The sequence below is a fragment of the Hyperolius riggenbachi genome, chromosome 5 (genome assembly GCF_040937935.1).
Source record: "Hyperolius riggenbachi isolate aHypRig1 chromosome 5, aHypRig1.pri, whole genome shotgun sequence".
Taxonomy (NCBI): Eukaryota; Metazoa; Chordata; class Amphibia; order Anura; family Hyperoliidae; genus Hyperolius; species Hyperolius riggenbachi.
The window spans coordinates 355,277,281-355,303,310 of record NC_090650.1 but is presented as its reverse complement, the minus strand read 5'-3'; the positions used below and the strand labels follow the sequence as shown (position 1 = coordinate 355,303,310).

The window sequence follows — 26,030 nt, the reverse complement described above, 5'->3', positions numbered from 1 at the left end:
GCGATAGAAGCCCAAGGTAAGTGTCAGTTTATGCTCTTTTACACATGCCACAGAACCCCTTTAAGATTCTTCTGAGTTAAAGAATAGAGATGAACTCCGGTGTACTTAGGTGATCCAGCAAATCCTTGAATGCATTTTTATAAAGTTACCTGCCATCAGGAGACAAAAGATTGCCACACTCATCTATGGTATCATTTGGAAGATTTATTTTTGTAAGCAATGCTTCCTGGAATTCTTCATTCTAAGATCAGTCATCCATGTCTAACTTGAACTTAAGACTATGGTTTACTGTTATCCTCATCTTTACAAATACGTCATGTATGCATGTGCTTACTCAGGATTATCTTAGCAACTATCTCTGCATAGGAAATCTACAATACATAGTGCAGATTTGGTGCATTGTCCCACACAAAAGGCATGGAAAGCATCCTCAGGGCATAAGGGAGACACTGACTGAAAGCTGTGGTACACATATCCAGCCTGCCGTGTTTGAAGCATGTAGGTCAAGACTGTCAGGCTTCACTGGCTGCCCCTTTGTCTGGGGTCACTGGTCACTAGGGGTGATGTACATAGTAACACAGTTCTGGTTGAAAGGAAAAAAAAGACATCCTTCCATTAAGTGTACATTTACTCCATGGAAAGTACAGTAAAGAATCTGTGTTCAAGAAAGCTAAACATTAATGTCTCTGCATATGACTGGTTGTGTTAACAATCTTTGGGCCGGTTCACACTGTGGGGTTGATTCATAAAAGATACTAAGCAGCGCAAGTCAAACCAGCGAGTGCATGCTACTGTCAGCGTAGCGTGCGCTCTTAAGCTACGCATGATCCTTGAAGCTACGCGCGCTCTTTTGAAATGCCACGCAATGGTATGTAGTGTGACTGCGATATTTTACTAGCGCTGCCACTAGTACGTTAATTATTGTAGTAGCGGCCTCGCTAGCAATACCATCACGTGACACTTCAAAGGAGCGCACATAGCTTCAAGGAGCACGTGTAGCTCAAGAGCGCGCGCTATGCTGACAGTAGTGTGCGCTTGCTAGTTAAACCTGTGCTGCTCAGCGTGGAAATCTTTCATGAATCAACCCCTACGTGAGGTGTGCATGAATGGGATTTCGCACACGGTGTTTCCAACAGATCCGTGTGATCTGGAGGTTAGCAGCCAGAATACAATACAGGTCAATGGGAAACACTGTGCTTCATCCGCTAAAATGTTCCCAGACTCGTTACATCGCAACACATAGAAATGTGCACTGTACAAGTCTATGGAATTTCATGTTATCATGCAGATCACACACCATGTGCGCTGCATCAGAACTGACAACACCACACATAGGGCTTGATTCACTAAACTGTGATAACTCATATCATGGCCACGCTAGCGTTTTTGCGTGCATTTTTGTGTTTCGAATTTTTGTGTGCAATTCGTGCGCATGAAAATTCACGATTGCGCGCAAAAATGTGAGCTAAAACGCTGGCGCAGCAGTGATATGAGTTATCACGGTTTAGTGAATGAAGCCCATACTGTGCACAAGCCCTTTTCCATGTGCTTCTTGTGTGACAACAACCCCTCCCCACTAAGTAGTAAAAGTAGTAAAGACAGCCATGCTTGTGTACAGCACAGTGCATACCAGTGTCCAGTGCACAATCCATTGTGGCCTGATGCAAAGTCATGCCAGTCATTTGATAATGGCAACGCACTCCAGTGTCTGGAAAAGTACAGTGGCAGACCTGCAGACGACATTTATCCGATGTCCATTTAGTTACACCGCAATTCCCTGGACAAACAGGTTGATTCATCAAAAGCCAGTGAAATTTTACCAGTACAGCAGCAGAGTAGTGTGCATTGTGCAAATAGCACAACCTGCGCTACCTGTGTAGTGTGATCATATCAGTGTTGTCACTGTAACTCGTATGAAGCAAGTAGCATCATTACCGTAGTAATGCTGGCATTAACCACTCAATGCACTTTACTGGTTTTTAGCAAATCAACCCCAAAGGGCTTGATTCACTAAGACACAAAGCATGCCTTATCAAAGTTAGCATGCCTTATCAAAGTTAGCACGCCTTATCAAAGTTAACACACCTTATCAGAGTAGCATAGCGAGCACTACGAACCCATATGGGCTCAGGGCAGGACGAGAGAAGCTCTCGTCATTGCCAATTAGCAGGCATAAGTTCGCTATGCTACTTTGATAAGGCGTGCTAACTTTGATAAGGCGTCTTAGTGAATCAAGCCCAAAGTGTGAAAAGTGCCTTTGTACCAAAAAGTTATAAAATAAGCTGAAGAGCTAAACAATTGTATCAGTACTCCTAGTTCTGAATAAAACTTTCCTTGAAGTTTTGACTACCTTAGGTGGATGACAAATACGAGAATGTTTATTCAGCTTCCATATAAACAATTAGACCTTTCAGATATCTCCTCCTCTCACAAGGGCTTTTCCCAGCCACAGAAGAGTTTTATGATCTGTTATAAATGAGAGTTACACAGTACAAGGCCATTTCTAAATGTTTTCAAGTTCCAGTGGCTTCAGTGCAAAGTATTATTAAAAAATACAAGATGTTCCACACTGTGTAAATTTCAGAGGATGTGGTCAGAAGCCAAACGTGACACCTGTGCTGGCCAGGAGGATAGTGAGAGAGGTGAAAAAGAATCCAAGGATCACCACCAAGGCCATCCTGGTGAATCTAGGCTCAGCTGGGGGCAATGTCTCAAGGCAGACAATCCAACAGAGACTGCACACTGCTGGGTTCCACGGATGCAGACCAAGGAGGACGCCACTTCTCCAGGTAAGGCACAGAAAAGCTCATTTTGCCTTTGCAAATGATCATCTGGACATAAAAGAAGACTTGTGGTCTTCTGTGATATGGTCAGATGAAACAAATATTTAATTGTTTTGTCACAATGATGTTTCCTTCATTTGGCGTAAAGAAGGAGAAACCTTCAACCCAAAGAACACCATCCCCACTCTCAAACATGGTGGTGGGAACCTAATGCTTTGGGGGTGTTTTTCAGCCAATGGATCAGGGAGCCTAATCACAGTAAACAGTACCATGAAAAAAGAGCAATACATGAGGATTCTCAACGACAGCATCAGGCAGTCTGCAGAGAAACCTGGTGGTGGGAAACCTGGTGGCAGTCTGCAGAGAAACCTAGTGGTGGGAACCTAATGCTTTGGGGGTGTTTTTCAGCCAATGGATCAGGGAGCCTAATCACAGTAAACAGTACCATGAAAAAAGAGCAATACATGAGGATTCTCAACGACAGCATCAGGCAGTCTGCAGAGAAACCTGGCCTTGGCCACCAGTGGACATTTCAGCATGACAAATACCCAAAACGCCAGGGGCGTAACAATAGTGCCTGCAAGCGATGTAGCCACAGGGGGCCCTTAGGGGGAGAAGCCTGAAGGGGGCCCTGGCTCTGTGGCCCTCAGGGGCTATATTTAGGGGAAGGAGGGGATGCCGTGCAGGATGGGGGAGCAACAGGCACAAACAGGAGTGGGGAGGGGGCCTGATTCCCCCTCCCTCACCTCGGGCTACCATCAGCGCTTCCCCCTCCAGCAACGACAGCTGGGAGGGCCCCATCCAAAGTTTTGCAGGGGTCCCAGTGATTTCTAGTTACGCCCCTGCAAAACACAGCATAAGTGGTGAAGGAATGGTTAGCAGACAACATTATTAACATTTTGGAGTGGCCCAGTCAGAGTCCTGACTTGAATCCAATTGAGAATCTGCGGAGGGAGCTAAAGATCAGGGTGATGGTAAGAAGACCCTCCAACCTGAAAGATTTGGAGCTCATTGCAAAAGATGAATGGACAAAAATACTTGTGGAGACATGCAAAGCTGGTCTGTAATTATAGGAAGCATTTGATTGCTGTAATAGCCAATAAAAGCTTTTCTATTGATTATTGTGAAGGGTAAGAATAATTTTGGACTGGACATGTTTTGCTCAAATGTAAATAAAAGCTGAGAACTGTTTTTTTCCCCCACAATAATGCCTCTTGTACATCGTTGTATTATCACAAACATAACTATGCTGTTGTATACACTCAGATTAGCTGAAAGTGCAAACTCCAGGCTATTGTAAATAAAGTTTCCATTTAAAAATGTGTTTGAGACCTGAAACAGCCTAGCTGAATGAGTCAATGGCAGGATCAATACTGAGGCTACTGGTTGCCTTGGCACCATCATGGTATTCAGACTTGCAAGGATACAAGGAAAAAGACTGTGGCTGCATAAAGAGACAGGATAGCTGAAGAAAGAGGTCCTGACAAGGTAGGTATTTTAACATTTTTATAATTGATCTCGGTTAATCAAGACAGAAATAAAAACAAGCTCAGCCACTGATTGACTAAACAGGAGAAGGTAAATATCTTTCCACCCAAGACACAATGAAATGAGTGTAATTCAGAGATGATCCATTACGAATTTGCCAGTAATAATTTCCACATCCATTCAGTTAATACAGCTTCATAGAAGCCTCAAACAGTCCTGCCAAGTCATCTTCTGAGTGTGATCGAGGGGACAGCTTTGTCACTCGCTCCTGAAATATACAAGAATTGAGGAGATTTGAGGGCTGTATTTGTGTCTGGTGTTACGTGGCGGCAAAAGGCAGAAAACAGAGACAGGAAAGGAAATGAGACAATATTCCAGTAGTTTAGTCACACCCCAAAAATAAAAATGAATACATGTATTTATATGCTGCCAGAGGTGGCACTTCAATGCACAAATGGAATGCAAGTAGTACAATAAAATAAACGTTTTTTTTCTGTGTGGCCACTGTGGAGCTTCTGTGTGTTATCTGTGGTAGGTACCAGAAAGGAGAGGTGAAAATATACTGATTAAAGATGGTCAATGAGATTCAAACAGGTTCCTCTAAAATTCAAATTTCATGTAAATTATATGCAGTTTGAAATTGGACCAATAAAGATTTGGCAGGAATTTTTTTCTGATTGGTCCAATTTTAAGCTGCCTATATAAGTCACACAAAATTAGATTTTTAGGCGAACCTATTGGCATCTGATTGACCATCTCAAATACTGATACTTAAAATGCAATGTTACTTATTTTAGTCTTGTTTAACCCTCCTGGCGGTCTATTAAAATCCGTCAGGGGGCAGCACAGCAGTCTTTTTAAAAAAAAAATTTTTTAAATCATGTAGTGAGCCCAGGGCTCGCTACATGATAGGCGCTGTGCAGCGTCATCCCCCCGCCCTCTTCGATCGCCTCCGGCGATCTCCGATCAGGAAATCCCGTTCAAAGAACGGGATTTCCTGGAGGGCTTCCCCCGTCGCCATGGCGACCGGCGGGATGACGTCATCGACGTCGTGACGTCATTGGGAGTCCCTATCCACCCCTCAGCGCTGTCTGGCACTGATTGGCCAGGCAGCGCACGGGGTCTGGGGGGGTGGCGGCGCGGCGGATAGTGGCGATCGAGCGCGGAGTGGCGGCGATCGGTGTGCTCACGCAGCTAGCAAAGTTACCGCCAGGAAGTTACCGCCAGGAAGGTTAAAGATTCTGGCAAGCCAGTGCCACTAGTGATGGTCATTCGTAGGAGAGCTCATGTAGAAGGATGTGATCAGTTTGGTCAGGTGATGGATACACAAGTCTCTGGTTTGCCAGCCATGATCATGTGCTTAAGCAGGATGTGATCACAGCAAATCAGAGCTTTGCAAATCTATCAGCTGATCAAACAAATCACGTCTCCTAGACATGACCATCACTATTTGTCACTAAAGCTACATACTCACCTCGCGACCCGGGAACTAAGATGGATCCCAGTGGTGTCCCACTATGACAAGCGCTCCCCGATCCACCTACCTGTTGGCGGGTATGCACAACGTCATACGACGGGCGCAGAGGAGACTTCAAGCGTTTGCGGTACTTTGTACAGGAATTGTAAGGGATCTTAAAGATCTGATCCGCTGTGACAGTCGTTATTGCCGTGCGTCACTAAGCGTTGTTTACGTATTCAGAAGCAGCCTATTGATTTCAGAAGACTAAGATTCCCTGTCCGAATTTACGTGGGGCAAATCGCACCAAATCGCTACTAGTGGAAATGTGCCCTAGTTAGTTTCTTATCGATATATGCACAGAGTACCAGCCTATATTGTACATAATGCAGGGGATATGACTGGGTCTAATCAATAACAGAAGTATTTGGCATGAATGATCAGGCCCGTTATTTCGCATTCTAACCCACCCTCCAAGGCATCTTCCACAGCGATCCACAGCGGGACACATGGGCTGTAGCCCGCTGTGGTCTTTCCGTGGCAGATGCGCTCCCCCAATACACCACTGTATATGGGGGAAGACATCTGCTGGCCCGGGATTACCGCTCCCACGGATCCATTGCAGAGTGGTAAATGTGAATGTCTCCTATTTATAAAATAGGAGCCATTCACTGTCAGTTTTATGATGAGCAGAGAATGGACATAAAATGTTTGTTCTCTGCTTAAGTAGGAACACAGCCTCATAGGCAATAACAGTGTCAACCCCCATACTCATCTCACTGCAGCTTACTTTAAAGTGACACTGAAGTGAATTTTAAAATAGAAAACAGATACTCACCTAAGGAGAGGGAAGGCTCTGGGTCCTGTAGAGCCTTCCCATTCTCCTGCCGGTCTCCGCATTCCCGCAGGCTCCTCCGTCTCTTCCGGGTTGGGAAGACTTCGGCAGTCTTTGGAAGCGCTCGTGCTCTCAGGCGTACTCACAGAGTACAGAGCCGCCGGTCTTCAGGAGCCAGAGTGCTTACGAAGACTGCCGAAGTCACCCACAGCGGGAAATTCGAACGGAGCAGCCTGTGGGGGAACAAGGAGACCGACAGGCCCACCTTCCCCTAGGTGAGTATCAGTTTTTTTTATTTTAAAAACTCACTTCAGGCTCCCTTTAACTTGTTTACCAGCATAAGTCTCTGATGTTAAAGCCATCTGAAGGAACAAAGGCTTGCATTCTAGCTGTACTGTTTGTGTATCTATTCTTATTTCTACATATCAGTCTGTGGTTAGTGCCCTATGTGTAATAGTATTGCACATACAGCACTAGCCACAGACTGTAATAGGCAGGCAGCTAAAGGAAACCAGCATAAATCAGGTGCTTAGAACAGATGTGCTGCAAAGCTTGTCCATACTTTAATACATGCAAATTACAGTGTGTCTAATTAGAACTACAGACAAGCACAAGCCAGCTGTTTCCTTCCCAGGGAAACACTAGTTCATACAAAGCATTTGCTGGTTCTGCCACAACCCTCCTGCTGGGGTCTAAAGATTTCATGGTCTGAATGAGGATATACTACTTTTATGAGAATGTACAGGGCAGGCACTACACCATCCATTTCTTGTAGATACGCTGTGTTAATGGCTACTTATTATGCTGCTTCTTTGTATAGACCACCCAACTATTATACTGTATTCAGCAATCTATTGCTGTGTTGTATGCCAAATGAATATGTTTGCTTCTCATTCTTTTGTTAAAGTGAACCAATGATACAGTGACCAGATTTTTCTTGGCTCAACCTGGGACGGAGGAGGGGGGGGGGGGGGGGGGGGTCCTCACCAAAAAATGGGTGTGCACATGACCATGGTGGGAAAAAGGGGCATGTCCATGGCATGGTGTGGGCGGAGCAAACTGTAATGTAACTCTGAGGCAGTGGGCCAGAGTTTCCTCCCAAAACACAGATAGGCAATGTAACCCTAAAGGTAATTAGGCAATGTTCCCGAAACACAAAAAAGCAGTATTCCCACAATGATGTGGTGAAATGGGAGATTTGCATCATAAATGTCAGTCCATGACATGACTATGTACTCGGTAAAGTGCTGCAGAAGATGCAAGTGCTACATAAATACATAATAATAATCAGGGGCATAGCAATAGGGTAGTGCAGAGGTAGTGACCGCAACGGGGCCCTTGGGCCAGAGGGGCCCAAAGGTCCATCCCTCAACTACAGTATTAGCACTCTATTGGCCCTGTGCTCATAATAATCACTTCTATAGATACTTTGAATAGTGGTAATCATTAACAAACTGTTCCCCATCCCCTTCTTGCACCTCTGACACTGTAGTGGCCATTGGCAGGTTTTGGTGCACCGTATAAATTGTTATGTATAGAGTGCTTGAGGGGCCCCATCGGAAAACTTAATAATATGGTAGGACATTAGACTATGACTATGGTAGGAATAAAGTGTGAGCTCCTCTGAGGACAGTCAGTGACATGACTATGTACTCTGTAAAGTGCTGCAGAATATGCAAGTGCTACATAAATACATAATGATATGGCGGGACATTAGACTTTGACTATAGCCGTGATTAGATTGTGAAGCCCGCCAAGGACATGACTACATTTTCTGTAAAGTGCTGCAGGAGATGTCAGTGCTATAGAAATACATACCGTAATAATTTCGTAGGGCATTAGACTATGACTATGGTGGGATTAGATTGTCTGCGAAATTTGCAGATGCCACAGTATTAGCATACCATTTAATAATCATTTAATAATCATGAGCCCCCAAAATGCCAAATGTTGCAACAATAACCCCAAAGTTTCAAATGCAGTCTCATCAAATAATAACTGCAGCAACCGTTACCTCTAATACACATAAATTGCAATAACCGCTACCTCCGACAAATGAAATACAACTACCGTTACCTCTGACACATGAAATGCAGCACAAAACAATTTCTCCGACTTCGCAAATGGTAAATGAGGCAAACATTACCTCATGGGGCCACAGAGTCTCCCGCCTGGGACACCCAGCGGCCAAAAGTGTGACACAACCTGAGACACATTGCAGCCTGGGACAGGGACCCTGAACCTGGGACATGTCCCAGGTAAAACGGGACATCTGGTCAGTGTACCAATGAACCTGAGTGCAATTATGTCTATTAACACTCAACCATCTAAGCTAATTTTGGTTCAGTTTATCTGTTATGTTAACAAAGCTGAACTCCCTCTTCCTGGGTTATGGTCACATGACTGTTTCTGCCTCCTAAAGCCATAGTTTAGACATATTGCCCAACATTAAACTAGCAAGGGCTAATTGTTTGCTTCCTTCAGGTTTTTGCCACTACGGAACATATTTCTGGTGTCGATAAAGGTCATCTTCACTTCCACCTCAGTTTACAAGTGCTGTGCAGTGCAGCTAGCCAATCACCGTGTGGCTTCAATCCCATGTCATGTGACTGTCATCCTGCATTCTACAGGACCACACCCCCAGTTCCTGTTCCCACCAAACTCCCCCACCCCCTTGACAGTGGGAGTCGTGGGGACTATTGTTACTCCCCTTGCTATTCCCTATGGATCGACTTTCTCTTAGGGCCAAGGCCCAGTAATGCAGTTTTGCGCAGTTCTGTCGTCATCCTGCATTCTACAGGACCACAACCCCAGCTCCCGTTCCCACCAAACTCCCCCGCCCCCCTGACAGTGGGAGTCATGGGGACTATTGTTACTCCCCTTGCTACTCCCTATGGATCGACTGTCTGTTAAGGCCAGAGCCCACTAATACAGTTTTGCGCAGTTGTGTCTGCTTTTCAGAAACACATCAATGTTACAGATGCTGAAAAGCGGACACAACTGCGTACAAATGCGCACAACTGCATTAGTGGGCTCAGGCCCTTAATGATCCTTTTCTCCTTCCAAATGCCTTACCTCCCCACAATGTAATGAATGTCCTGATGCCCAATGTTAACTCCACTTTAAAGAGGAATGAAACCCAGCATTTCTTCTTTGCTCTAAAAGATTATTTACAGCATATTATATACTACCATCATTTTTTTTTACTAGAACAATATTCAATTAGTTAAACACAGGACTTACAGGCTCAGTGCAGAGAAAGCTGGACACTTCCGAACTGGAGATAATGCTATCTTGTGTTTACTTAATTGTATCAAGTGAGGAATGTAACACATTCTCTGACTGTGCAGACTCTCCTGAACACAGACAGACACTCAGAAAACATTTCTGCCTTCAATACAAGATGAATAAAACCAGTTATGCATAAAATGCAAAGGCAGCTCTCAGAGCAAAAAAATGTACTTTGGGAACGTGCAATTTCTAAATGAATAATAATACTATGATAACCGTATGGCATATAAAAAGTGGAAAAACATGTTTTTATTTAATATTATGTCAGGGTTTTATACCGCTTTAAGGTAAAACTCTCCTGATACCTAATCCTAACCACCCTCCACAATGTACAGCCCTTCCTGAGACCTAGCCCTAAACTTCTAACTGATTATTTAATCTAACCTCCCCCCACCCGATCCCCCTAACAATAACAGTAAGTCGAACCATAGTCCTAGCTGGGGAGGGGGGAGTGGGGGCGGTGCCTGTCAGAAGGGAGGAGCCTAAAAAGATCACTACTTAATGGAAATAATGAAGGTGCATCAAGCGTTGCTTTCAGCACTACCCCTACTTAATTTTTTATTTGTATTTGTTTAAAGCCTTTAGTTTTATTTCAATGTATTCCAGACTACTTCCTTTTATATATGGGAGTTTGATAAGGATGTGATATCATTGACGACCTCAGATAACACATTGATAACACATTTTCTCATATGCCGCTCTTGGAGCGAAAAGTGACCATACATTTATAGATGGCCATCAGAATCGACCATCTGATAGATCCCTGTCAGATCAAATCTGAACTGAGAGAGATCTATTAATACCACATAGATTGTTCATAGATTTCATCATAAAATCTACTAACAATCTATGTAACTGCAGCATTACAGAATTCGATGCATGCTAAGCTATGTGCTATCTATCGTCCACCACTCCTGACCCTCCACCGTTGGATCTATATCATCCATCTGGCACGATCAACCAACTCGATAATTTTCATCCAAGAATGAATGGCACAATCAATTGGGTTACCCGCGGCATAGAATTCTAGCACATTTGATCAGAGTGATCGAATGGAAAAATCGATTAGTGTATGGTCACCTTTACTCTCATATCTCAATTGAGCAAGGAATGTAAATATTGAAGGAAAATGTATTTGCCTGGCTGTAAATTCTTCACTGTGATCATTTAAAGAGACTCTGAAGTCTCATAAAAATCATGTTTTTATACTAAAAATCTCTTTAACATGATCGCCCTAACTAAAACGCTGCATCTCTGTGGCATCTCCAGCTCCCAGCCTGTGACAATGTCACTAACAGAACATGGCTGCCCTCATTGTATCACAGGAATAAATATTCATACACTGTTGAAGCTGTTTGCAGATAGATTTGCTGTGTTAACTATCTAAACTTTAGATAATATATATATATAAAGACAGGTTACTTGTTATAGTTAGTTTTTCATCTCGGATCCGCTTTAATCTTAAAGGAGTTGGCAGCCATAAAATGCTGCCTCCTGATATACTTACCTGGGGCTTCCTCCAACCCCTTGCAGTCAACATGTCCCACGCCGCATCTCCGCTCGCAGTCGCCGGCCCGAGGTAAACGCCGTTGCAGAGGCCGACCTCCTCTAGTGCGCCTGCACCAGTGCCACTGTCAATCAAGCCCACGTTGTCCGCCGTGTACAGGGCAGATGTAGTAGTTCTGACAGTGGCACTCGCACAGGCGCTGTAAGGAATACCTCGAGGTCGGCCTCTGCACCGGCGGGGACCCTGAGCCAGTGGCTGCCAGCGGAGATGCGGCGTGGGACATGTCGGCTGCAAGAGGCTGGAGGAAGCCCCGGGTAAGTATAATGCCTAACCCTTTGCGCCTGCTATTTGTAGCTGCAGTTTGCATAGTAGGTGGCCCCAGGGCCTGCTTTTTTACTGTTAGTCGTACAGCCTTTTTACCCATTTTGCTTAGGAAATACAAAATTGTGTAATATATACACTAGTTAATCCCTTAAGAGGACAGAGGAGCTCAAAACGCGGCCAGTAGAAAAAGGCGCAAAACGTTAAAACAAATTTATGTAATGTTTGTAAGGTGATGAAGTACTTGTGAAGAACACTGTAGGCAGCACTAAGCTGCTCACAAGACAAGGGAGGGATGCAGGCCAAGTACTGCAAAAGAGAGAAGATAGTACTTGTTACATTCTACAGAGAAACTGACCTGAGGCAAAGTTCCTTTCACTAAAGCCGGGATATCCGCTGCACTGTATCCCACCGCACTCAGACCATCATCCACATTCAGGTCAAAGAGAAATTTCCGTAAAGTGTCTGCCAAGATAACTCCTGCGTCTTTGAGCTTTGCATTCTGGATATCTGCCCCTGAATAAGACATAAAGGACACAAGGCTACCACTGTCAGCTGCAGAGAGGTAACTGGATAATATATACAATGTGTACATCATACCAAACCACAGTTACATCATGAAAGTATTAAGACTTTGCTTATAGATGGTGTTTCTACTTTTGATAGGGTAAAATACATAGCTTATTATTTACAGTATTAACAGGCACAAGTGAAAGTCTGAATAAAAAGCACACAGGGAATATTCTTTGTCAGAGATCAGATTTCTTTCCATGAGGTATCGCTGGGTTAAAAACGTCTTCATGTACCTCAAGAACATGAGTAGATGCTGCCATCTAGTGGTGAAAGCAGACTTCAGACGATAGTAGCAGAAAGCAACTTTTAAAGGGAATCTGAAGCGAAAATAAAATTATGATATAATGAGTTGTATTTGTAGTACAGCTAAGAAATAGAGTATTAGTAGCAAAGAAAAGAGTCTTATATTGTTTCCAGTACAGGAAGAATTAAGAAACGTCATGCAAAAGAGCTTCTCTGAGCTCTCCGACCCAACTATGCAAAAGAGCTTCTCTGAGCTCTCCGATCCATCTTGGGTCACAGATAGTCCTATTTTCTAAAGCACTTATACATCAAAGAAACAGTGAGAGGCAGCTTCAGATAAGGTTTTCCTGCAGTGGAGTTCAAAGGGTCATTAGCTCTGTTCAGTTTCATAGTTTAACCACTTGAGGAATACAGTCTTACTACCCCTTAAAGCGGAATATAACCCTGCATTTCAACTTTGCTCTAAAACATTATTTACAGTATATTATATGCAACCAGCATTTTTTTTTTTACTAGACCAGCATTGGAAGGGTTACACAGGGCTTTAAAGTCCCTAGAGATTTCTGCAGACGCATCCGAACTTGAGTTAGATACTTTTTGTTTACAAATATGTATCTAAGTGTTTATTGTGACTCATCTCTCTCAGTTGGAGGACAGCCAAAGAGTGTGTAACATTTTCTAAATATATACATATAACTAAGTAGAATGTAACTATCTGAACGTCTGCACGAACTTAAAACCTCTGTGTTTAACCCTTCCAATGCTGGTCTAGTAAAAAAAAAATGCTTTTTGCATATAATATGCTGTAAATAATGTTTTAGAGCAAAGTTGAAATGCAGGGTTATATTCCGCTTTAAGGACCAGAGCCTTTTTCTCCATTCAGACTACTGCAGCTTTCACGGTTTATTGCTCGGTCATACAACCTACCACCTAAATTAATTTTACCTCCTTTTCTTGTCACTAATACAGCTTTCTTTTGGTGCTATTTGATTGCTGCTGCGAGTTTTAGTTTTTATTATATTCATCAAAAAAGACATGAATTTTGTCAAAAAAATTACTTTTTAAACTTTCTGTGCTGACATTTTTCAAATAAAGTAAAATTTCCTATACATTTGAGCGTGAAAGTTATTCTGCTACATGTCTTTGATTAAAAAAAACAACATTCAGTGTATATTTATTGGATTGGGTAAAAGTTATAGCGTTTACAAACTATGATGCCAAAAGTGAATTTTCCCATTTTGAAGTATCTTTGAATTTTCTGACCACCTGTCATGTTTCATGAGGTGCTAAAATTCCTGGATAGTATAAATACCCCCCAAATGACCCCATTTTGGAAAGAAGACATCCCAAAGTATTCACTGAGAGGCATGGTGAGTTCATAGAAGATTTTATTTTTTGTCACAAGTTAGCGGAAAATGACACTTTGTGACAAAAAACCCCCCCAAAAAACAAAGTTTCCATTTCTTCTAACTTGCGACAAAAAAAAATGAAATCTGCCACGGACTCACTATGCTCCTCTCTGAATACCTTGAAGGGTCTACTTTCTAAAATGGGGTCATTTGTGGGGTGTGTTTACTGTCCTGGCATTTTGGGGGGTGCTAAATTGTTAGCACCCCTGTAAAGCCTAAAGATGCTCATTGGACTTTGGGCCCCTTAGCGCAGTTAGGCTGCAAAAAAGTGCCACACATGTGGTATTGCCGTACTCAGGAGAAGTAGTATAATGTGTTTTGGGGTGTATTTTTACACATGTGAAGTGTAAATAAAATATAAAAAACATTGTGATGGTGGTACCTTAACAATAGAAGTATAGAAGGGTGCATGGATACCCCACAAATGACCCCATTTTAGAAAGAAGACACCCCAAGGTATTCCGTTAGGAGCATGGTGAGTTCATAGAAGATTTTATTTTTTGTCACAAGTAAGCGGAAATTGATTTTAATTGTTTTTTTTTTTCACAAAGTGTAATTTTCCGCTAACTTGTGACAAAAAATAATATCTTCTATGAACTCACCATACTCCTAACAGAATACCTTGGGGTGTCTTCTTTCTAAAATGGGGTCATTTGTGGGGTTCCTATACTGCCCTGGCATTTTAGGGGCCCTAAACCGTGAGGAGTAGTCATGAAACCAAATGTCGCAAAATGACCTGTGAAATCCTAAAGGTACTCATTGGACTTTGGGCCCCTTAGCGCACTTAGGGTGCAAAAAAGTGCCACACGTGTGGTACCGCTGTACTCAGGAGAAGTAGTATAATGTGTTTTGTGGTGTATTTTTACACATACCCATGCTGGGTGGGAGAAATATCTCTGTAAATGACAAATTTTTGATTTTTTTTTACACACAATTGTCCATTTACAGAGAGATTTCTCCCACCCAGCATGGGTATGTGTAAAAATACACCCCAAACACATTATACTACTTCTCCTGAGTACGGCGATACCACATGTGTGACACTTTTTTGCAGCCTAGGTGCGCTAAGGGGCCCAACGTCCTATTCACAGGTCATTTTTAAGCATTTGTTTTCTAGACTACTCCTCACGGTTTAGGGCCCCTAAAATGCCAGGGCAATATAGGAACCCCACAAGTGACCCCATTTTAGAAAGAAGACACCACAAGGTATTCCGTTAGGTGTATGGTGAGTTCATAGAAGATTTTATTTTTTGTCACAAGTTAGTAAAAAATGACACTTTGTGAAAAAACAATAAAAATCAATTTCCGCTAACTTGTGACAAAAAATAAAATCTTCTATGAACTCGTCATACACCTAACAAGGTATTCTACCTTGGGGTGTATTTTTTCTAAAAAGGGGTCACTTGTGGGGTTCCTATACTGCCCTGGCATTTTACGGGCCCAAAACCGTGAGTAGTCTGGAAACCAAATGTCTCAAAATGACTGTTCAGGGGTATAAGCATCTGCAAATTTTGATGACAGGTGGTCTATGAGGGGACGAATTTTGTGGAACCGGTCATAAACAGGGTGGCCTTTTAGAGGACAGGTTTTATTGGGCCTGATCTGATGGATAGGAGTGCTAGGGGGGTGACAGGAGGTGATTGATGGGTGTCTCAGGGGGTGGTTAGAGGGGAAAATAGATGCAATCAATGCACTGGGGAGGTGATCGGAAGGGGGTCTGAGGGGGATCTGAGGGTTTGGCTGAGTGATCAGGAGCCCACACGGGGCAAATTAGGGCCTGATCTGATGGGTAGGTGTGCTAGGGGGTGACAGGTGGTGACAGGAGGTGATTGATGGGTGTCTCAAGGTGTGATTAGTGGGGGGAATAGATGCAAGCAATGCACTGGCGAGGTGATCAGGGCTGGGGTCTGAGGGTGTGGGCGGGTGATTGGGTGCCCTAGGGGCAGATAGGGGTCTAATCTGATGGGTAGCAGTGACAGGTGGTGACAGGGGGTGATTGATGGGTAATTAGTGGGTGTTTAGAGGAGAGAACAGATGTAAACAATACACTTGGGAGGTGATCTGACGGCGGGTTTGCGGGCGATCTAATGGTGTGGGTGGGTGATCAGATTGCCCGCAAGGGGCAGGTTAGGGGCTGATTGATGGGTGGCAGTGACAGGGGGTGACAGGGGGTGACAGGGGGTGATTGATGGGTGATAGGTTATTGGCAGGTGATTGGCAGGTGATCAGTGGGTTATTACAGGGAAGAACAGATGTAATTAATGCACTGGCGAATTGATAAGGGGGGGGGGGGTCTGAGGGCAATCTGAGCGTGTGGGCGGGGGATTGGGTGCCCGCAAGGGGCAGATTAGGGTCTGATCTGATAGGTAACAGTGACAGGTGGTGATAGGGGGTGATTGATGGGTGATTGATGGGTAATTAGTGGGTGTTTAGAGTAGAGAACAGATGTAAACACTGCACTTGGGAGGTGATCTGATGTCGGATCTGCGGGCGATCTATTGGTGTGGGTGGGTGATCAGATTGCCCGCAAGGGGCAGGTTAGGGGCTGATTGATGGGTGGCAGTGACAGGGGGTGACAGGGGGTGATTGATGGGTGATAGGTGATTGGCAGGTGATTGATAGGTGATCAGTGGGTTATTACAGGGAAGAACAGATGTAATTAATGCACTGGTGAATTGATAAGGGGGGGGGGTCTGAGGGCAATCTGAGCGTGTGGGCGGGTGATTGGGTGCCCGCAAGGGGCAGATTAGGGTCTGATCTGACAGGTAACAGTGACAGGTGGTGATAGGGGGTGATTGATGGGTGATTGATGGGTAATTAGTGGGTGTTTAGAGTAGAGAACAGATGTAAACACTGCACTTGGGAGGTGATCTGATGTCGGATCTGCGGGCGATCTATTGGTGTGGGTGGGTGATCAGATTGCCCACAAGGGGCAGGTTAGGGGCTGATTGATGGGTGGCAGTGACAGAGGGTGACAGGGGGTGATTGATGGGTGATAGGTGATTGGCAGGTGATTGACAGGTGATCAGTGGGTTATTACAGGGAAGAACAGATGTAATTAATGCACTGGCGAATTGATAAGGGGGGGTCTGAGGGCAATCTGAGCGTGTGGGCGGGTGATTGGGTGCCCGCAAGGGGCAGATTAGGGTCTGATCTGATAGGTAACAGTGACAGGTGGTGATAGGGGGTGATTGATGGGTGATTGATGGGTAATTAGTGCGTGTTTAGAGTAGAGAACAGATGTAAACACTGCACTTGGGAGGTGATCTGATGTCGGATCTGCGGGCGATCTATTGGTGTGGGTGGGTGATCAGATCGCCCGTAAGGGGCAGGTTAGGGGCTGATTGATGGGTGGCAGTGACAGGGGGTGATTGATGGGTGATTGACAGGTGATTGACAGGTGATCAGGGGGGATAGATGCATACAGTACACAGGGGGTGGGGTCTGGGGGGGGGGGGTCTGGGGAGAATCTGAGGGGTGGGGGGGTGATCTGGAGTCCCCAGGGGGAAGTTTAGGGAATTTAAAAAAAAAATAGCGTTGACAGATAGTGACAGGGAGTGATTGATGGGTTATTAGGGGGGTGATTGGGTGCAAACAGTGGTCTGGGGGGTGGGCAGGGGGGGGGTCTGAGGGGTGCTGTGGGCGATCAGGGGGCGGGGGGGGGGCAGATCAGTGTGTTTGGGTGCAGACTAGGGTGGCTGCAGCCTGCCCTGGTGGTCCCTCGGACACTGGGACCACCAGGGCAGGAGGCAGCCTGTATAATACACTTTGTAAACATTACAAAGTGTATTATACAACAAAGTGTATTATACACTTTGTAGCGGCGATCGCGGGGTTAACAACCCGCCGGCGCTTCCGAACGGCTGGCGGGTTGTCGTCGCGGGTGGGCGGAGCCAGTCGCTGGGGGAAGCGCGCGTTATCAATGACGCGATCGCTCCCCCGGCATGCCGAAAGGACGCAACGCCCTTGGGCGTATTGCAGTCCTTTCGGCGTCCACTTTGCCGCCGCCCATCGCCTGTGGGCGGTCGGCAAGTGGTTAATGGACCACTAGCTTGAGAAAAGTAGGCAGTTAAAATCTGACAGAACCGACATGTTTTGGGCCAGTCCATCTCTTCATGGGGGATTCTCAGGGTTTTCTTTGTTTTTAACAGCATTTCCTGAACAGCAGCTGCAAAGTCTAACTGACATAATAGTGTGCAAGTGATTAAGGAGGCTGGCTGATATCTATTTTGGCAGTTAAACTGCAGTTCAGGAAATGCTGTTGAAAACAAAGGAAACCCTAAGGCCCCTTTTACACTTAATCAGTTGGTATGCGTTAGTGCACGTTTTTTCCATAGCAGTGCATTAGGAAGAAGATTTCAGTTAAAACGCGTTAAGTGTAAAAGGTGCCATAGGAAAACATGGGCATTACTTTGAAAATCAGTTTTCTTTCAGTTATAACTGAGAGCAACTGATTAAGTGTAAATGGGCCCTAAGAGCCGGTTTCCACTACTAAATGATGCGAATGCGGCTACTTAGCCGCATCGCTTCCGCTGCCAGCCGCATCACTTCCGCATCTCCTGATGCGGAAGTCAATGGAGGAGATGGGACGCGGCTGCGGGCGCATGCGGCCGTGCGAGAATTTGCAGCATGCTGCAGATTTTCGGAATGCTCCGCACCGCACAACATGCACACAGTAGAAACCCTTCCATTTCCGTGCATGTGTTTCAGCACACCTGCGGTGCGATGCGGCTATGTAGCCACATCGCGCCGCTCCTAGTGGAAACAGGCCCTAAGAATCCCCTATGAGGAGATGGACTGGACCAAAACCTGTTGGTTCTGTCAGATTTTAACTGCCAACTTTTTTCGCGCTAGTGGTGCTGTAAAATACAGTGTGTGGTTTGTAATTGCAAATATGGCAGAATGAAGCAATAATATATAAAAAAAGCCATATAACTGAAAATAAAAGTATGAAACTCTTTTCTTTGCTACTGATGTTCTATTAATTATCTGTACTACACATACAATTCGTCATATCATAAGTTTTTTTTTCACTTCAGTGTCACTGTAAAACATTCACACAAAGTCAAATCAGGGCAAAAGGGAACATAATAAGCAGAAATGGGGATGGGGTTCTCTTCCAAAAGCTGGACAACTGTTAGAGATTTCACTTATTAAGATCTGCGTAAATAAATGTATCTCCCTACTAAAAATGTGATTAAACAACACAACACATGTCCATCAAGTTCAACCTCTCCAGCCTCACTGCGCCTTTATTCAGAGGAAAGTCCAGTCCAGTCAGTATAGTGCTGTTAGTACAGTACAGTCACTCTGTTTCTGCCAGTCCAGCAACTCCATTTATACCATTCCAGTCTAGTTAGTACAGTCCAGTCACTCCGTTCCTGACAGTCCAATCACTCCGTTCCTATCTACCCGTCTCTCCCGCCAGTCCTAACCTCCTGTCCATTTTCCCAAACCCTACCCCCTTCTGTAGTTAGTAATGAGTGCAAATTTCCCTTAATTCTAATTTTGCATCGCAATTCACAACTATGATGCAAAATTCTAATGTGAAATTTTGGGAAAAATCTAAATTAATTTTATTTGTAAACGTATTCAGGAACTGTCATTTTGCATAGTTTTTGCGTAATTTTAGCAGGATAATAGCAAAGCCCCCATACATGACATTGTCACCAAATTTGCTACGTATATTAAGGAAAAGAGTGGGAACATGTCAAATGTTTATTTATTTATTTTTTAAAAGACCTTTTATTTTTTGAGAAAATAGATTTTAAAAACGTAAAAGAAAAATGTTTTTTAAAACTTCTTTCCTTTGCATTTTTAAAATCGATTGTCTCAAAAACTTCAAAGTCTTTTTGAAAATTATTTTTTTTTAACCTCCCTAGCGGTATGCCTGGCACTGTGTCGGGCATACCGCTCTGTGGCCCCAGGAGTCCCCCATAAATAAATAAATGTGCCAAATGGCTGTAAATCCTCTAGCTAGCACTAGGCTAGCTAGTAAGAGTATCCGGCACCCCTGGACCCCCCGCGATCCCCCCATTTATACATTACCCCCCCCCCCCTGGGTCCAGCGATTGCGCAGCCACCTGGCACAGCTCCGGTCTCTCTATGGGGGGGGATCGGGTTTGCGCATGACGTCGGCGACGTCATGACGTCATCTGCGATCCTCCCCCATAGAGAGACCGGAGCTGTCCGGGGAGGCTGCGCCGATCGCTGGATCCAGGCTGGGTAATGTATAAACGGGGGAGCGGCGGGGATCGGGGGGTGCCGGAGACTTCTTCTAGCTAGCCTAGTGCTAGCTAGAGGGTTTATAGCCATTTAGCACATTTATTTAAAAATCGGGCAAAAAGTAACAAAACCTCCTGAGCGGCGTAACGCTCAGGAGGTTAATCGTTCCCACTATTCTCCTTAACATATGTAGCAATTTTGATGACAATAGCATGTATCAGGGCTTTGCTATTCACCGCGAAACTCAGCACAAAATGACACACAAATTATGCGAAATTATGAATCGATTACACAAAATCAATTGAACGTCCAAATCAAAATTACGTATGGCCAGAATTGCGAACATCTACGCAAAATCGTGCGTAATCATAAATATCAAATTACGAATCACTATCTGTCATCCCATAGTGGGGTTTGCCCTCCTTTTCTTACCGTCACTGGTAGGGCAGTCCTGGGGTCATGACCTGGTGGCCACCAGGCAACAAAGTAGTTTTGTGAGTGATAATTTGTTGCAAGCAATAATCACTTGTAGCAGGCCCCAATTTAGCACTAGGCACTCTAGGCTCGAGCTTAGAGGAGCCAGTGCACTGTGAGGTGGACAACTGTTGGGTCCGATGACGGCATTCTCTAACGGCATATCATTGGCTGGTAATTCAGGGTGTGACATGAGCGTAACATTAGGGTGAACTGGTGAAACGATTCACAGCAATAGCGCCTCCATCCTTCCTGCATTGCGTTTGATCTGGCTAGTTTCCCTGAAGGGGTGGGGTGGGGGAGCGGCGGGGGGAATAATGCTGCTCCATAGTTCTTCACCATCCCTCCCCAGACCTTTACTACTTACAGTAGCCAATTCAAGAAGAGAGACTGAGATCCCACCTCCCTGGCTGTCACTATCTGTTCTCAGTCCCTGCTGTTTCCTGCTTCAACCCGGACCCCTGCAAAGGAGATTGTCTGTGGCCATTCTAGTCTCCAACCCCCCTTTTCTTCACCCCCCTCCCCCGCTCTGTCCATGTGGGTTATCACAGGAGGCTTCTGAGGGGACCTCCCATGGTCAAGGGAGAAATAAAGTATTGTGAGTGGCACTGGTGTCAGTGATGTGCACCATAACAGGGCATTAAACAAGCTACTCTACTTTATTGAACCATGCAGCTTTGTGTCCTCCTCGTTGACACCAAGTAGCTGTGGTCTGAGAACTGCTTTGAAAATGTGTGGTTTTATCTCAGAATAGGAAAGGGTGTGTGTCTTTGGGGTGTGGCCTTGGTGAGGGGTGGAGATTAGGGCACCAGAACTTCTGTGCCTATAGGGCTCTAGAGATGTAAAATATGATCATGCGATTCGAATGTGGTTATTGGAACACTGCTAAGTAAATAAAACTTGTGCATCATTTTAAAAATGATTGAGTTTATACTGCATAGAGTTAACAGACTTTTTGCTGGACTTTACAGAATACACTGAATAACTCATGGCATTGTACATAAGAGGAGCACAGATTAATGTTATAAATGTTGAGGGTATTTTAGGGGGTAAGTTAATAGACTAACCAATATATTGCAAGACGGGTGAAGAGGCACCAAGATGTGAATAAAAAAAACATAAAAGGTGCTGTACCTCAAAGAAGACACTATCATATGATCTGCAAAAACTTTCAATTGTAAAAGGCTGGCGTCGCGTTTCGTGGGACTGAATTACCACTTTCTCAGGTCAGTAACCTTGCCAAGTACAGAAAACAGCCAAGTATAGAGAGGCGATAAATACTCGTCTGTTTTCAGTAATTGGCACGGTTATTGGCCTGAGGAAGTGGGCGTTCAGTCGCACAAAACACGTCACTAGTCTTCTACAGTTGAAAGTTTTTGCAGATCAAATGATCATTTCTTCTCTGAGGGAAGCCACCTCTCACCCTTATTTTTATGGTTTTAAATTCTTTTAATCACATTTGGGCATCTCTACCCCTCTTGCATTGTATACCGTCCTGCCGGGAGGAGTGCGGCCCAAGTCTGTGATATTGGGCTGTTCTTCCCTACTTTTTATGAGAGAGCAACCATGAAGCTGTGAAAAATCTGCGATATACGATTGGAGAAAAAAAAATGTCTTCACACGCTGATATTGGTTGGTTGCCCAGACAAGCAATCTTCTCTTGTGAATATCATCCACACGTTTCATCTCCATGGTTTACTACAATATTACAATATTTGGGCTCCTTTTGTCTCTGTGTGCCTTTTAAAGGTGATCCCCATCTTATTTCTCAAACTTTAACCAATATATTGGATAGGCTCCCCTGTGTATAGATAAAAGCAGCGGCAGGGCGTTTCTCACCTCATCCATCGGAGCCCGCAGCGATCAGCGACCTCTCCTCTCCCTCACTTCTCCCCTAGTGCTGGCTTCTGCTGATTGCATCATTACACTCGACCAGCACTAGGGGAACAGTAAGGGAAAAGAGATGTCTCTGATTGCCAATGGATGAGGTGAGAGACGCGCTGCCACTGCTTTTATCTACACATGGGGGAGTGAAGGAGGACATGGGGGAGCGAAGGACACAAGGAGGCAGAGAACACAAGGAGGACAGAGGACATAAACTTTGGGGGAAACTGAGGGACACAGGAGGACACTTGGGGACAAGAAAGGTACAAGGGGGACAAAATAATTGGGGGGAGAACATCTACAACATGCCCCTGGACGCACCAAGTTTAGAATATATTTTCTTCCCCTGGTTTTTGTCCTCTAAACCTTGGTTTACGGCTAACAAACATAGTTATATGTCTATGTATGTGTCATGTAGTGTATGTATCATAGTCTAGGGCCAATTTAGGGGAAAGCCAATAAACTTATAGTCTTATAGTCCAGAACATCTTATATTCCAAAAAATACGATAAGCAACTCCAAAAGGCAACTTGAAATAATGTATGACTGAGAGCAAGTGAGGTGAGTAAGTTGTGAGAATGATTTGAAAATGTACTTTTAGTCAAAATAACAATCGTTGCTTAGGTGAGTCCTTTACTGAATATGTTTGAGAAGAAGCTCTTACCAAGTATCTCAGCAGCCTCCAGATGGCGCTCCGGACACATGGTTGCAGTGAAGGAGAACACTGCTGGAGAGGTAAGCACTACTGACAGTCCATGGGGCTGAGAGAAGAAAGATAAGCTGTTAGAATTCAGCCAGCCCTAAACATTTTATCATGTGTAACAATCTTCACTTAAAATTAATGTGGAATAAATATTGTCCCCAGTTTTAAGTAGTTTAACACAGGATCACAACAGAGCATGTGTGATATCCCCAAAAATCACATTTGTGATTGCTACAGCCTTATGGGTAAGCTTTAAGAAACTGCTGAGATCACACCATCGGTTTTAATATTTGATATTGTTACAGTCATTGCCATGATTTGATGCATTATAATAACAACATTCATTTACTTTGGTACCAGATCTGATCTGATTTTTCAGCAAAATTCAGAGATGTGTCCGGTCACTTTTCTGTATTCTGTGCTGGTAGGCAGTTGATCAAGACCAGCCCATGTGCAGCAACTCAGACATTCACATAATCTGTTACTGAGGTTTTTTTTTTCCTATTATTGAAGGGGCACTATGGCAAACATTTTTAAATATGTGCAAACATATAGAAATACAGTGGCTTGCAAAAGTATTCGGCCCCTATGAAGTTTTCCACATTTTGTCATATTACTGCCACAAACATGAGTCAATTTTATTGGAATTTCACATGAAAGACCAATACAAAGTGGTGTACACGTGAGAAGTGGAACGAAAATCATACACGATTCCAAACATTTTTTACAAATAAATAACTGCAAAGTGGGGCATGCGTAATTATTCAGCCCCCTTTGGTCTGAGTGCAGTCAGTTGCCCATAGACATTGCCTGATGAGTGCTAATGACTAAATAGAATGCACCTGTGTGTAATCTAATGTCAGTACAAATACAGCTACTCTGTGACGGCCTCAAAGGTTGTCTAAGAGAATATTGAGAGCAACAACACCATGAAGTCCAAAGAACACACCAGACAAGTCAGGGATAAAGTTATTGAGAAATTTAAAGCAGGCTTAGGCTACAAAAAGATTTCCAAAGCCTTGAAAATCCCACAGAGCACTGTTCAAGCGATCATTCAGAAATGAAAGGAGTGTGGCACAACTGTAAACCTACCAAGACAAGGCCGTCCACCTAAACTCACAGGCCGAACAAGGAGAGCGCTGATCAGAAATGCAGTCAAGAGGCCCATGGTGACTCTGGATGAGCTGCAGAGATCTACAGCTCGGGTGGGAGACTCTGTCCATAGGACAACTATTAGTCGTGCACTGCACAAAGTTGGCCTTTATGGAAAAGTGGCAGGAAGAAAGCAATTGTGAACAGAAAAGCATAGGAAATCCCCTTTGCAGTTTGCCACAAGCCATGTGGGGGACACAGCAAACATGTGGAAAAAGGTACTCTGGTCAGATGAGACCAAAATGGAACTTTTTGGCCAAAATGCAAAACGCTATGTGTGACGGAAAACTAACACTGCACATCACTCTGAACACACCATCCCCACTGTCAAATATGGTGGTGGCAGCATCATGCTCTGGGGGTGCTTCTCTTCAGCAGGGACAGGGAAGCTGGTCAGAGTTGACGGGAAGATGGATGGAGCCAAATACAGGGCAATCTTGGAAGAAAACCTCTTGGAGTCTGCAAAAGACTTGAGACTGGGGCCGGGGTTCACCTTCCAACAGGACAACGACCCTAAGCATAAAGTCAGGACAACAATGGAATGGTTTAAAACAAAACATATCCATGTGTTAGAATGGCCCAGTCAAAGTCCAGATCTAAATCCAATCGAGAATCTGTGGCAAGATCTGAAAACTGCTGTTCACAAATGCTGTCCATCTAATCTGACTGAGCTGGAGCTGTTTTGCAAAGAAGAATGGGCAAGGATTTCAGACTCTAGATGTGCAAAGCTGGTAGAGACATACCCTAAAAGACTGGCAGCTGTAATTGCAGCAAAAGGTGGTTCTACAAAGTATTGACTCAGGGGGCCAAATAATTACCCACACCCCACTTTGCAGTTATTTATTTGTAAAAAATGTTTGGAATCATGTATGATTTTCATTCCACTTCTCACATGTACACCACTTTGAATTGGTCTTTAATGTGGAATTCCAATAAAATTGATTCATGTTTGTGGCAGTAATGTGACAAAATGTGGAAAACTTCAAGGGGGGCGAATACTTTTGCAAGCCACTGTAAGTACATTTTTTCCAGAATAAAATGAGCCATAAATTACTTTTCTCCTATGTTGCTGTCACTTACAGTAGGTAGTAGAAATAAACACAGAAGCAACAGGTTTTGAACTAGTCCATCTCTTCAGAGGAGATTCTCAGGGATGTATTTATTTTCAAAAGCACTTAGTGAATGGCAGTTGCTCTGTCCAACTGACAAAAAACTGTGTAGCGAGCAGGGAAGCTGGCCAGCATCATTGTTTAAATCCTTTTTAGGGGATATCTTTATAAAGAATAAAAGCCTTGCTGAGAATCCCATATGAAGAGATGGAATAGTCCAAAACCTGTCAGATTTCTACTACCTACTGTAAGTGACAGCAACATAGGAGTAAAGTAATTTATGGCTCATTTTACTATGGAAAAAACGTACTTCTTATTTGTTTATGCACTTATTTGCACATATTTTAAATTTTAAAATTTTTCGCCATAGTGCCCCTTTAAGTGTTGTAATAACTAAGAGCGTCTGAACTTCTGCTTATAGTACAGCATACTTTATAATATAGTAATAAAAATATAATGTTAACATTTGTATAGTGTTTGAGCACTGCAGCCACTAAGGGCACACTCAGTAGGCTACCACAGCATTAGGGAGTCTTGCTCAGATAAGGAACCATTTTATCTATTTTAGACACGCTGG

At 44.0% G+C, this 26,030-nt stretch overlaps 1 protein-coding gene across 2 annotated transcripts in view; it reads right to left on the bottom strand.

Annotated features, from left to right (window-relative positions):
* Positions 1–4,276: 4,276 nt before the first annotated feature.
* Positions 4,277–26,030, bottom strand: part of ADHFE1 (alcohol dehydrogenase iron containing 1) — a 78,368-nt gene continuing 56,614 nt past the window's right edge. For both annotated transcript variants that reach the window (XM_068234804.1, XM_068234806.1), the window contains 3 exons: positions 23,154–23,250; positions 12,040–12,197; positions 4,277–4,539 (listed from right to left, as the gene is read on the bottom strand). In XM_068234804.1, the coding sequence (XP_068090905.1) occupies positions 4,456–4,539; positions 12,040–12,197; positions 23,154–23,250 (339 nt within the window). In that variant the 3' untranslated portion in view covers positions 4,277–4,455. The remainder of the gene's footprint in view (positions 4,540–12,039; positions 12,198–23,153; positions 23,251–26,030) is intronic.